Source organism: Onychostoma macrolepis, chromosome 16, assembly GCF_012432095.1.
Source record: "Onychostoma macrolepis isolate SWU-2019 chromosome 16, ASM1243209v1, whole genome shotgun sequence".
Lineage (NCBI taxonomy): Eukaryota > Metazoa > Chordata > Actinopteri > Cypriniformes > Cyprinidae > Onychostoma > Onychostoma macrolepis.
This window is the reverse complement of record NC_081170.1, coordinates 24,549,454-24,561,811: the sequence shown is the minus strand read 5'-3', so window position 1 is coordinate 24,561,811 and position 12,358 is coordinate 24,549,454. Positions and strand designations below refer to the sequence as shown.

At 37.9% G+C, this 12,358-nt stretch overlaps 1 protein-coding gene across 1 annotated transcript; it reads right to left on the bottom strand.

Moving 5' to 3' along the window:
- Positions 1–10,200: 10,200 nt before the first annotated feature.
- LOC131522250 (zymogen granule membrane protein 16-like) lies at positions 10,201–12,152 on the bottom strand. The gene is made up of 4 exons (XM_058747618.1): positions 11,908–12,152; positions 11,599–11,688; positions 11,180–11,324; positions 10,201–10,916 (listed from the first exon to the last, which is right to left on the bottom strand). The coding sequence occupies exons 2-4, from the start codon at positions 11,651–11,653 to the stop codon at positions 10,598–10,600; spliced, it is 519 nt and encodes a 172-aa protein (XP_058603601.1). The 5' UTR covers positions 11,654–11,688; positions 11,908–12,152; the 3' UTR covers positions 10,201–10,597.
- Between the last annotated feature and the right edge of the window lie 206 nt (positions 12,153–12,358).

Below are 12,358 nucleotides of genomic sequence, written 5' to 3'. Positions count from 1 at the left end.
CATAAGGAATGAATGTACCCACACTGCAAAAAAAAAAAAAGCAAAACTAAACTTTTCTTTCTTAGTATTTTGCTTTGTATCCAAATTAGTTATTTCTAGTCCAAATATCTAAAGACTGTTAAATCAAGATGCATTTTCTACATATGAAAAATTACATAATGTATTTAGTCCGGTTTCCTAAAAGACAAACAAAAATAGAATCCATATAGATTCTGTCGACCACTGAGAAAACGTAGCTCACTTCCATCATGGGTCGGGTAGAAGTTAAATGAGTTTCCATTTGGCTGCCCCACTTTTAAAGAGCGGCCTTGACTAGTGACAAACATAAGCTCAGACGTAGCCACTGTATTCTGTATGCAGGTCGATCAAAGTGCTCCTGTACCTCTCAATGCAAGACTGTGTTATTGGTGTGGTTAGTCCAGTCAGTGAAGGAAAATGAGAGAAATCTCCACTGGATATCTGTCTGGAGAACAGTACAAGTTTGGCCTTGAATGCTTTCACGTTGCTGTAAGTTTGTGCACAAAAAATGTCCTTTCCCTGAAGTCTCAAATTGAGATCGTTCAGATGCCTCAGTGTGTCGACACCAAACGCAAGGTCGGCCAGACAGTCAGTATCTTGTAATTCAGGGAAGTCATCAGTTTTGCCAACCGTATTGAGAAATGTTGCTATCTCACCTTTTAGTTCCCAGACATAGTGAAACACATTGCCGAGACTTTGCCAGCGCACATTTGAATGGTACAAGAGGTCATGGTGCTCTGCCTCCATTCATTAAACAGCTGAATGAGCTGCCGGTGGTTCAGTGCTCTTGTCCGTATAAAGTTGACAAGCTTCACAACCACTTTGACAACATTTTCTAGCTTCAACTCACTTTTACACAAGGCTTCCTGCTGTATGATGCAGTGAAGAAATATCAGTTCTTCTGAGTTTGGGCTTTCATCTTTTACTTTACAGAAGCTACAGTAGAGTCCTTACTAGAACCAGGAAGTATGACCACATTAGCCAGGTTCTGTCAACACTGCTCTGGCTCCCTATTAAACATCGTATAGATTTTAAAATCTTGTTAATTACTTATAAAGCCCTGAATGGTTTAGCTCCTCAGTACTTGAGTGAGCTCTTATCGCATTAGTCCTTCATGTCCGCTGCATTCTCAAAACTCTGGCCTTTTGATAATACCTAGACCAGGGATGTCAAACTCAGTTCCTGGAGGGCCGCAGCCCTGCAGAGTTTTGTTCCAACCCTGCTCCAACACGCATACCATTTAGTTGATTAGTTGGATCAGGTGTGTTTAATTACACTGTATAAAACAGCTGTAAAAATACAGGAATTTTCCTACAGTAATGTACCGTTCTTCATAAATGCAGTTGAATACAGTGAATGATGATACCTTTGCAGAACAAATATATATTATTATTAATCGCAAACTACTGTTTAATTTTTACGGTATAAAACAGTATTTTTTTAAGTCTAGTAATGTGTGCGACACTGAGACCGCTCATAACTCCTCAGAGCAAAACAACGTCATGATTTTTTTTCCCCATCTGAGCAAAATAACAATGGATCAACTGTATTCAGAAGTAAAAGTGTAAAGAGCTAAGGAGGAAGAGTTCAACAAGATGATTTTTTCGCCCGACTGTGAGCTGCCAGCACCACCAAACTGAACGATATATTCCGGAGTTTTCCTCGTCGCCTACTTAAGGTAAATGCAATTGTATCACTGTCATTGTTACCCTGTGGTAGTATTTACAAAATTTTACAGTATATCTTATGTGAGTGTTTATAGAATAGAATAGAATAGAATAGAGGGACTGATACTCCGTGCTGATGTATGTTCTGTTTATTTTTATTTATTTATACTTGCTACGACTGGTCACACAATTTAATTCATAATTTGAATAGCTTTGTCTATGTTCTACAGATGTATGCCACTGCAGCAGATGTTGAGCCCTCCTTGCCACTCCATTGCTGATACTGCTGTGTAAGTGTCAGATAAGCAAGGCTCTCCCATGGATTTGGCATTGTTGTTTTAGCCATGCCAAGTTATGAAAAGTCCTGATCTGCAGCAGAATTTTTATCTGTATCAGTTGCTGGTGATGAAGCCACAATTGGAGGATAGATGAGCAGCATCGAAAACCATGTCATCTGTAAAGGTGTCTGCCAAAGCTTCATCACAGGGCTGGCTGCAATTTTCGACACTTACTACGTCTTCAACTTACAATACCAGGAGGAAGCCTCAAGGACACTGGAGTTTGTTCAAACTTAAATATTGTTTTGATATTGTGCCCCTCTTCCCAGCTCTGTTCAGAAATTGTTATTTACTATAAGCTGTGCTGTATATTAGTAGATCTCTCTTGTTCCTATATCAACTTTATAATTACAGTTGTTTAGTTTGATCATGAATTGACGTTTAAGCTGTGCATTCAGCTGGGTTTATGTGTTATCTCACTGCATGTTCTTGAATAGAGTATACTGCAATTCTCTCTCTTTAACGTCTACTGCAACCCTCTCTTTTTTTCTTTCAAACAAAGAAGCATCTCAAAACACAGCTTTAAAGGGGTCATCGGATGCCCATTTTACACAAGTTGATATGATTCTTTAGGGTCTTAATGAGAAGTCTATAACATACTTTGGTTAAAATTTCTCAATGGTAGTGTAAAAAACACCTTCTTTACCCTGTCAAAATCAGCTCTGTTTTCAGCACGCTGTTATAGTTCATGTTGCTTTAAATCCTAGTGAGCTCTGCTGACTCCGCCCCTCTCTTCCATGGATTGACAGGCAGACCATAGATATGGGTAGATTCCTTATTCGACCGCTCCAGATACGTTGATGTGTCAGCCATCTCGCATTCACCATAATAATCAATTAATATTCAAAGATATACAAGCATATAACTTGCTGTTGTAGATGCACACAACACAATCAATGCGCTCAAAGATTCGCAGACCGTTCCAAAAATGGCGGATGGCTTACGTATCATGACCCATAGAAACAGTCGATAATGAGGCATCTAGGTATATATATCTATGGAGCATACTAAACTTCAGCAGTGAAACTGGCTAACTAGCACATTATTAGGAAAGGCGATTTGCAAAGATTCATAAAAACCCTTATACTCACTTCTTCTGTAGATGAAGCTGGATCACGGATGATTCAGGTAAACACAGATGCATTTATGCAGATCGGGGATCGAAAAACACGAAAGTAACATTAATCCTCTGCGTCTTCAGCGGCTCAAATGTCGGGAGTAAATGACGACTGCTACATATTCATTATTACAACCAAACAAATAAACACTTCAATTGCTTAATCTGAGACATCTTGTCTTCCCCTGCACCAGAGTCGACACAATGGCGGACAGCTCACAGCTCACTCAGGGCGGGTCTAAGGTAAGACGGTCTTGTCAATCAACTATCGTGGGAGTGGTCTGTACAGAACTACGTCATTATGACAGGAATCTCAGAACAGCCTGATTTGAGAAAGGGGATTTTAAAATGGGGATTTAAAAAAAAAAAAAAACACAGGGTGGATTTTTATCATTATAGGATGGCTGTGTATACACACTTCCAACACACATTTATGTTCAAATAACTTGTAAAGTGAATTTTGCATCCAATGACCCCTTTAAGTAATGGGAAATTTCAGACTGAACATGTCACTGCTTATCTATACACATAGCTGGTGCAACAATGTTTGAGTGTCTAGTCTGTTTTCTCTGCATGCTGCAGTCAAATTTAACAGGAAGAGGAGAACTGTCAATAGCATGAACCATGCACCCCTCTCCCATTGATGTCCTTACAGCAATGCACAGATGTATTTTAGATGTATTCACTGGGTCCCATCATACAGGCACATGGATTCTCTTACCATTGCTAAGCTAATGACATACAGCTCTATCTCTCTTTTCAACCAGATGATCCAACGGTAGCTGCATGGATCTCAGGCTGCCTGGCGGACATCTCGGCATGGATGAAAGAACATCACCTACAGCTCAACCTGGCAAAGACTGAGCTTCTTGTCTTCCCTGCCACTCCAACTCTACAGCATGAGTTCACGATCCAGTTAGGTTCATCAACAATTATCTCATCAACTTCGGTCAGAAATCTTGGGGTAATCTTTGATGACCAGCTGACCTTCAAAGAGCACATTGCAAAGACTGCTCGATCTTGCAGGTTTGCACTACACAACATCAGAAAGATCAGGCCCTTTCTGACAGAGCATGCTGCGCAACTTCTTGTCCAGGCCCTTGTCATTTCTAGGCTGGACTACTGCAATACTCTTCTGGCTGTACTTCCATCAAACACAATCAAACCTCTACAAATGATTCAGAATGCTGCGGCACGACTGGTCTTCAACGAGCCCAAAAGAGCCCATGTTACACCTCTCTTTATCTCCTTGCACTGGCTACCAGTTGCAGCTCGCATCAAGTTCAAGACACTGATGCTTGCATATAGAACAACCACAGGCTCAGCACCCGCCTACTTGCACTCACTATTTAGAATCTACACCCCCTCCAGAAGTCTGAGATCTGCTAGTGAGCAACGCCTCGTGGTACCATCACAGAGAGGCTCAAAATCACTCTCTAGAACATTCTCGTTCACCATTCCTGGCTGGTGGAATGATCTTCCCACCCCTATCCGAAGTGCTGGATCCCTGTCAATCTTCAAGCAACAACTGAAAACTCATCTCTTTCAACACTACTTGACTTCATCCTAAACTTTAAAAAAAAAAAAAAACTTCCTCTTTCTCTTTATTTATTCCTTCCCTTGCTAGCTTGTACTTACAGGTGCATCTCAATAAATTAGAATGTCATGGAAAAGTTCATTTATTTCAGTAATTCAACTCAAATTGTTAAACTCGTGTATTAAATAAATTCAATGCACACAGACTGAAGTAGTTTAAGTCTTTGGTTCTTTTAATTGTGATTGATTTTGGCTGACATTTAACAAAAATCCACCAATTCACTATCTCAACAAATTGGAATACTTCATAAGATCAATAATAATAATAATAAAAAAATAAAAAAAAGACATTTTTAGTGAATTGTTGGCCTTCTGGAAAGTATGTTCATTTACTGAAAAACAAGTGCACTTCCATAATGTACAAATTTACATTTCGCGCTATTTTCGTGCACTAATTTTGTACTTAATATACTAAAAATGATCCTTTAGTACTTCTTTAGTACAACTTAAGATCATCTAAGTGTACTCAACTGTGCTATTTTGAGACACCATGAATATGAACTAAAATGCACTTTTAACATACTATCTTTGTATTTAAAAAATTTATTTAGTTACCACTTGTAGTACACTTGAACCCATCTTTCATACACTAGTACTCACTTAGTGTTGTGTTCTGCAACTATAGTAGATGTTCATGTGAAGTCACAGCATTCTGTTCTACAACCAGATGTTCATGTAAAGTCAATGCAGTGTTCTGCAAATCAGTGTTCATGTGAAATCACAGCACTTTGTTCTGCAACTACATTTTCTGTAAACTTTCTGCATTCTGTTCTGTAACCACATCTTCATGTGAAGTCGGAGCATTGTGTTCTGTTCAATTGCAATGGTGCAGTGGAAACAATGCATTTTATATATTATTGGCTTCAATAAAAGTTTTGAAGCCATCTTTTGTCAGAGCCATTTGTGTTCAAGTAATTTTCTGTGGTTTTAATTTTAGAATGTAAATTTTAAATTATAAATAACATAATCTCATTCTACAGCATTTTACAGTAATAAAGTTTATGAGATTACAGTAGGAATACTAAAACGGTATAATGGCAACCAAACACCTACAGTATTATACTGTACATCTTATATTTTCTACAGCACAATACTGTATTTTTAGGGTAATAAACTGTTCCATATTACAGTAGGTGTACTGTAAAATCACAGCATTATGCAGGCAAATCTAGTTGACAGTACTTTTTACAGTGTAGGGTTGGAACTAAACTCTGCAGGGCTGTGGCCCTCCAGGAACTGAGTTTGACACCCCTGACCTAGAATATCAAAATCAACTGCGGGCAGCAAATCCTTTTCCTATTTAGCACCCAAACTCTGGAACAATCTACCTAACACTGTTCGGGAGGCAGACACATTCTGTCAGTTTAAATCTAGATTAAAGACCCATCTCTTCTAACCTGGTGTACATATAACACACTAATACGCTTCTTATTTTCAAATCCATTAAAAGATGGTTAGGCTGCATTAATTGGGTCAAACGGAACCGGGAACACTTCCCATAAGACCCGGTGAACTTGTTACATCGTAAGAAGAATGGCATCTACGCTAATATTAATTTGTTTCTTTCTTATTCAGAGATCACCGTAGCCACCTGATCCAGTCCATATCCAGATCAGATGATCACTGCAGTCACCCAGATCCAGTCCGTTTCCAGATCAGATGGTGAATTAGCACCTAGAGATGACCTCTACAGCCCTGAACGCCAGTGGAGATCAGTACACCTAGATGAGCCCTAGAGACAGATCCCTAGTGAAGACCGCGTCACCTAGACGGCCATCGGGACAAGACCATGAGAACCAGATGAGTCCTCTACACCAGTGGTTCCCGACCTTTTTTTCAGGAGACCCCTTTTTTAACACTGACAAATTTTAAGGTGTGTGCTCCTGGTTGAATTAAAGCCCTTATTTAATTGTTTTAATGTGGCTATTTAATGTGAACTCTGGGCCTGCATATCTAGGGCTAGAGATTGGATATTAGGCATGATTTTTGTGACAGCCAGATGAAAGTCATTGTGCACTTCCAGCTTGTTGCGTGCTTTCATTTTGATAGTTACCAGAGAACTAAAAGCAGTCTCGGACAGGTATGTTGTGGGAAATGGCAGGATGAGTCTGGTTGTAGCATGGTGCACAAGCTTGGGTGTGACGTTGGGTCCTTTCACCAGCCAGAACCGTTTGCATCTGTGTTTGGTAAATAATCTCCTCAGAAGAGAATTAGACTTGACATCCAAGAGCTCGTCTTCTGCTTCTAAACACTCCACGTCCTCCTCATGTGCGGTGAATGTATCCATTACCCATGCGCATTTGCCGACATGTTCATCAACATCCGAAAATCGTGATTTCATCTCTTCCTGTAGCTGTTTCATGTGAAGTGTGAGCTCTTTGCTCAAGGATTCAGGTAAATTTCGCCCCGGTCTGTTTAAGAAGTGATGGAAAATGGTGTAGGTCTTGTTTTATCAGCTTATTCTTCCTGAAGTCCTCTTTATGCACAAATGAGGCAATAATTTCCTTGCATTCCAGCACATTTGCATCCGTGCTCTGCATGCACTTGCTTGTTTCATTATAGAGGCTGAAAACATCCGTCAGGTATAATGTTCTGATAAGAAATTTATCTGTCATTTCGTCAAACAGTTTCTGGTTGTTCAGTTTCAATAATTCCTTTATTTTTTCTTTCATTTCAATAAAACGAACCAACACTTAGCCTCTTGATAGCTAGCGCACTTCGGTATGAAGGAGGAGTGTCTGATGCACCTCATCTTCATACAGCTCTGCAAAGATTCTGCTTCATCTGCCACAGTAGAGATTTCGTCAAGTTGGATAGAAAATGGGTGCATCTTTAACTTTTCAACCAACATGTTCTCAACATCATTCGCCATTGTCGAATCTGTCCTTTATTGTATTATTGGACATAGGTACAGTTTTTAGTTTTGAAGCCACCTGTGCCCCGCACATTATTTCTGCCATTTTTACACATGCGGGTTTGAGCAGAGTTTTCCCGATGGTGTGTGGCTTTTTTGATTGGGCAATTAGGAGAGCGCACTCATTTCCAGCTCTAGTAAAAGCATCTCTGATGACAGTATCGCTGTCGCCTCTGGCTTGCTTAGTTGGGGACACTTCATTTCCAGCAATATCATCGACTAAACTGCACAGATACTATTTAAACTGAACTGAGCAAGACGATGACAATAATTCAATAATGAAATGCCTTTAACTGAAAATTGAGTGTTTAATCTTGTCATATTACATTATTGACACACTATTTTCCTATTTGATACTGTACTTTAAAGTTGCTTTGACACAATCTGTATTGTTAAAAGTTCTATATAAATAAAGGTGACTTCACTTGACTTTGTCTTGTAGTCTTTTTAGCAGTCCTGTGTTTTTACCAGTTAGATTTGGCAATCCATCTGTTGTGATGCTTGTCAGCTTTCTCCATGGCAGGTTATTTTATTCCAGGCAGACAGACACTGTCCTACAAATACACACCCTTGGTCGTTCCCATCATTGATTCCATCCCGAGGAGTTCTTCTGTTATTTCAAAATTTTAGTTTATTCCTCTGACAAAAATCAAAAGTTGAGCAGCGTCTGTGATGTCAGTACTTTCATCAGTGCGATAGAAAAAAGACTGGCATGCAGGCGTGAATTTGCAGAAGGCGAACAATCATTTCGCTCTGTGTGAAAGCAAGGCTCAGAACCCCCAACTGCTCCCCGGGTGCCGCAGCATAAATGGCTTCCCACTGCTCCGGGTGTGTGTTCACTGCTGTGTGTGTGCACTTTGACTGGGTTAAATGCAGAGCACGAATTCTGAGTATGGGTCACCATACTTGGCCGTATGTCACTGTCACCTTCTGTCCGATATTGAACACACAACATTGAGTCCACTTTTTTTCGCCACACTCATTTTCCCTCATACCGAGTGCGTTCTAATTCTGCTGTAGGTGCTAACAAGTCAAGTCAAGTCAAGTCAAGTCAAGTTGAGCTTTATTGTCATTCCGCTACATGCGGGGGCATACAGTGGAACGAAATGTCGTGCCTCACAGGACCACGGTGCTACATAAATACAGGCATACAAAAATGGAGTAAGACAATATAAACCTATACACAACTATCCTACTGATAGATTTTGACTATAAATATAAATATACTATCTATAAAAAAAGTACCTATACAAACTAAAAAATACAAACTATACGAATGCTTCAGATAAGTACTGTACATGTGCAAGGAGAAACATTGAGTTCAAGCAGCTGGCTGGGGAACAGTGCAGGATGATTTGTAGTGCATGAGCATGTAAACATACATAATGCATTGTGTATAACTGTACTGCGTGCTATACTACCATCAATTGGAGTTCACTTGTATTGCATCAAATTAGAAATTCTGAACCAAAACCGTTACTCAAATGTAGTATTTTTAAAAACTCCCTCAGGGGCCAGGGTGTTCAGCCGGCCGGTGTTTGCCCTCCTCTGGTCTAATGTGTAGTCATGCATAGCTATGGCATATGAAAAACAAATTACATTTTGTTTGTTTTACTAAAAAACATAATTAATTATTGGTCAACATTTATCATTATTATTGCTCATAAGTGTTGGGGTGGGCTAGCAATGCATTATGAGGTAATCTTAATTTCTAAGTAGTAATACTTACATTTTTCGAGTGTAAAATCAACAGTCTTCGAGATCTTCGAGCAGCTGATCGACGTCTCCTTTGTGCAGATATTGCAAACATTGCAAACATGGAGGAAAACATACTAAGTAGGGTTGTCGAGTTACTGATGCTATGAGGTGTTTGTGCACCTGTCGCTCTTATTTTCTTTTTATTATTACTGCAGAACTTATAATTACATACAAGCTCAGGGAAAAATGGTAGTATCTTTAACAATGAATGATAATAATGGCAAAAAACAGAAAACATAACTATAATGGGTTTGCGTACATCATAGTATGAGATTATATCACAGAAAATAAGGCTTACATATCTTTGAATAATCATGATATTCATATAATCACAATGCATTAAAAAATTGCATTTGCTGTTATTTTTGTTATTTATAAGCCTTATGAATGAAACGAGAGAGAAATTCAACAAGAAAAAGAGGAGACAAAGGAGGAATAAAGGAGATTTAAACCAATTTTACGCGTGAATGAACAATTTTGCACATAAAATAAAGAAATTATTCAAAACTTCAGAATTATTTAGAAACATATTCAAGAGATAACGATTTTGGGTTTTCGTAATAAAAAATTATATCTTTAAGGATTAAAGTGGGTCATATTAATAGAGTTAAAAATCTAAAAACTTAAATCAACCCAAAATGTATTGGTTATGCTACAATCACAATAAATTAATCAACATCAAAATATTTACAGAGAGATATATTAAACCTGTTGCTCATATCTTTAAAGTTGTTGCTCTTGTTACATACTGCATATATAAAAATGGCAAAAATAAATTATAAAGGCGTGGCAAATGTTTTAATAAGTCAGTTTTATTGTGATCTTCATATTACATAAAACGTTTATCTGTTGTTTTAATTAAAATCAACTTCAGCACTTCAAGTTTAATAGTTAGCTTTAATAAAAATCAACCTCTGTGTAATAAAAGTGCGTGAAATTGAAATAAAAAATAACATAAAAAAAAAGAATTCAGGATAAAATCCATCATTCCAGTCTTCTCAGTGTTTAATTAATTAATCAATCAGTAAATTATTAACCAGAAATCATTTTAATAATGCTGACAGCTCAAAAAAGTTCCAAAATTTCATCCCTCATAAAAAGCTCAAGGAAAATCATGAATATGCTACTTTTTAACTGACCTTTTCCTCACATACACACATAATGTGTAGCCTGTGAGATATTTCTGACATTATGAAGTGGAATTGTAGTAGACAGCCCAATGAGCCCCAATGGATGTGAGGGAAAATCCATTCTGACGACCGCTGATGAAACGTAGTTCACTTCCATCGTGGGTCGGGTAGAAGTTAAATGAATTTCCATAAGGCTGCCCCACTTTAAAAGAGCGCCCCTCGTTAGTGACAAACATTAGCTCACTGATGTAACCAGAATAATACTTTCCAGAGATCTGAACAAAATGTTCATTGTCGAAGAGTGTCATCTCCTTTTCATTGCCATAAGAGTTAATGCCAACCAATTCTGTCCAGTTACTGTTATATCTCAACTGGATCCTAAACAGATACAGTATACGCCATTACTGTTAATTAATTCAGAGCTAAGTATCATACAACTAGACAATTACAAACAATACAGAATATAAAAACAGAAAATAGAATGTTAAATATGCTGTTTGAAATATAAAGAGTATAATTTCAAAATGGTTTTATGTGAGGTAACCAGTATAATAATTACGACAGATAAGGTTCTTTTGGACTTGATACTGGATAACATCTTCTTGTGTGACTAATATCTAGTGTTGTTTGGGGAAACCTACCCATTGATGTAGTTGTTGGAGTAGTATCCATAGTGGGGATATTCATAAACTCTGACTCCAGTGATGCGACCCTCGTGTGCAGTGGAAAATTCGGTTCCACTGCCGTCCCCAGCAGCAGGGGAGTATGAGTAAAAATCAGGTAAAGCTGAAAAGGTAATAGATTATCAGCTGTAAGTGATCAGCTGTTTTTTGGTTCCAGTTGGAACCTTGATTTTGACTGTTTCAGTTATACAGCTCAAAAATTCATTGTTATGCTACTTTTAATGCCTAATTTTAACAGTGCCTTAATAGTCTTTAATGCCTAATTCTAACAGTGTGGTACAAAATAACAGTAAGCACTTGAAGCATAATCAGCTAGTCAGTATTGATTTATTTATTGCACCGTATTTGTATTGAGCTGAACAGTTAGTAATACTCACGCATGGTCATGCTCATGCCACAAAGGGCAGAGAGTACCAGAAAATGATGCAGCATTTTGGATTGCTATCTGTCCACTGCTCTCTGAGAATCTAGATAGCAAATAGTAGATTGCTATTTTTAATACATCAAATAATGCTGAATTATATAATTTGTTTTTAAAAATAAACATACAGTATATCTACTTTTTACTGTATTCACAATTAAATAAATACATGTACAGATAATAATATATAAAAAAAAAAAAAATTTAATATTATGTATTCATGATGTAGAATATTATATTGTTAATTGTTACATGATGCCATTACCTAGTTGAGCCTGAGAGGGTGTTCTTTGAGTAGGATGGTTAAATCAAGCCTTCATTTATACTCTCTTTCTGGTCCAGCCTCTTCTTTTCAGTCATTTAGATGAGGATTAGATGAAATGCAAAATATGTAAAGTTGAATGACTTGAAATGGACTAACCACATTGATGTGTATGACAAGAAGGGTGGTGCATTCAAAATCCAATTGTCTTAAACAACTGCAGAAATTCACCTGCCTGTGACATGAGATTCAAGGTTTGTGTGTGAAGCTTGGAGGTCTATACACAACCTCCTATTTATATCAACACTTTCACTAAAACAAAACCAGTTATACAGCTTGTGAATGTAATTACTTGTCTCATGTGTCATGTTCTGATTGGTTGGTTCTTGTCACGTGTCCCTATTGTTTGATATACTGTAAGTAGCCCTTTTGTTGACCTTGTCTCTGTTCTAGC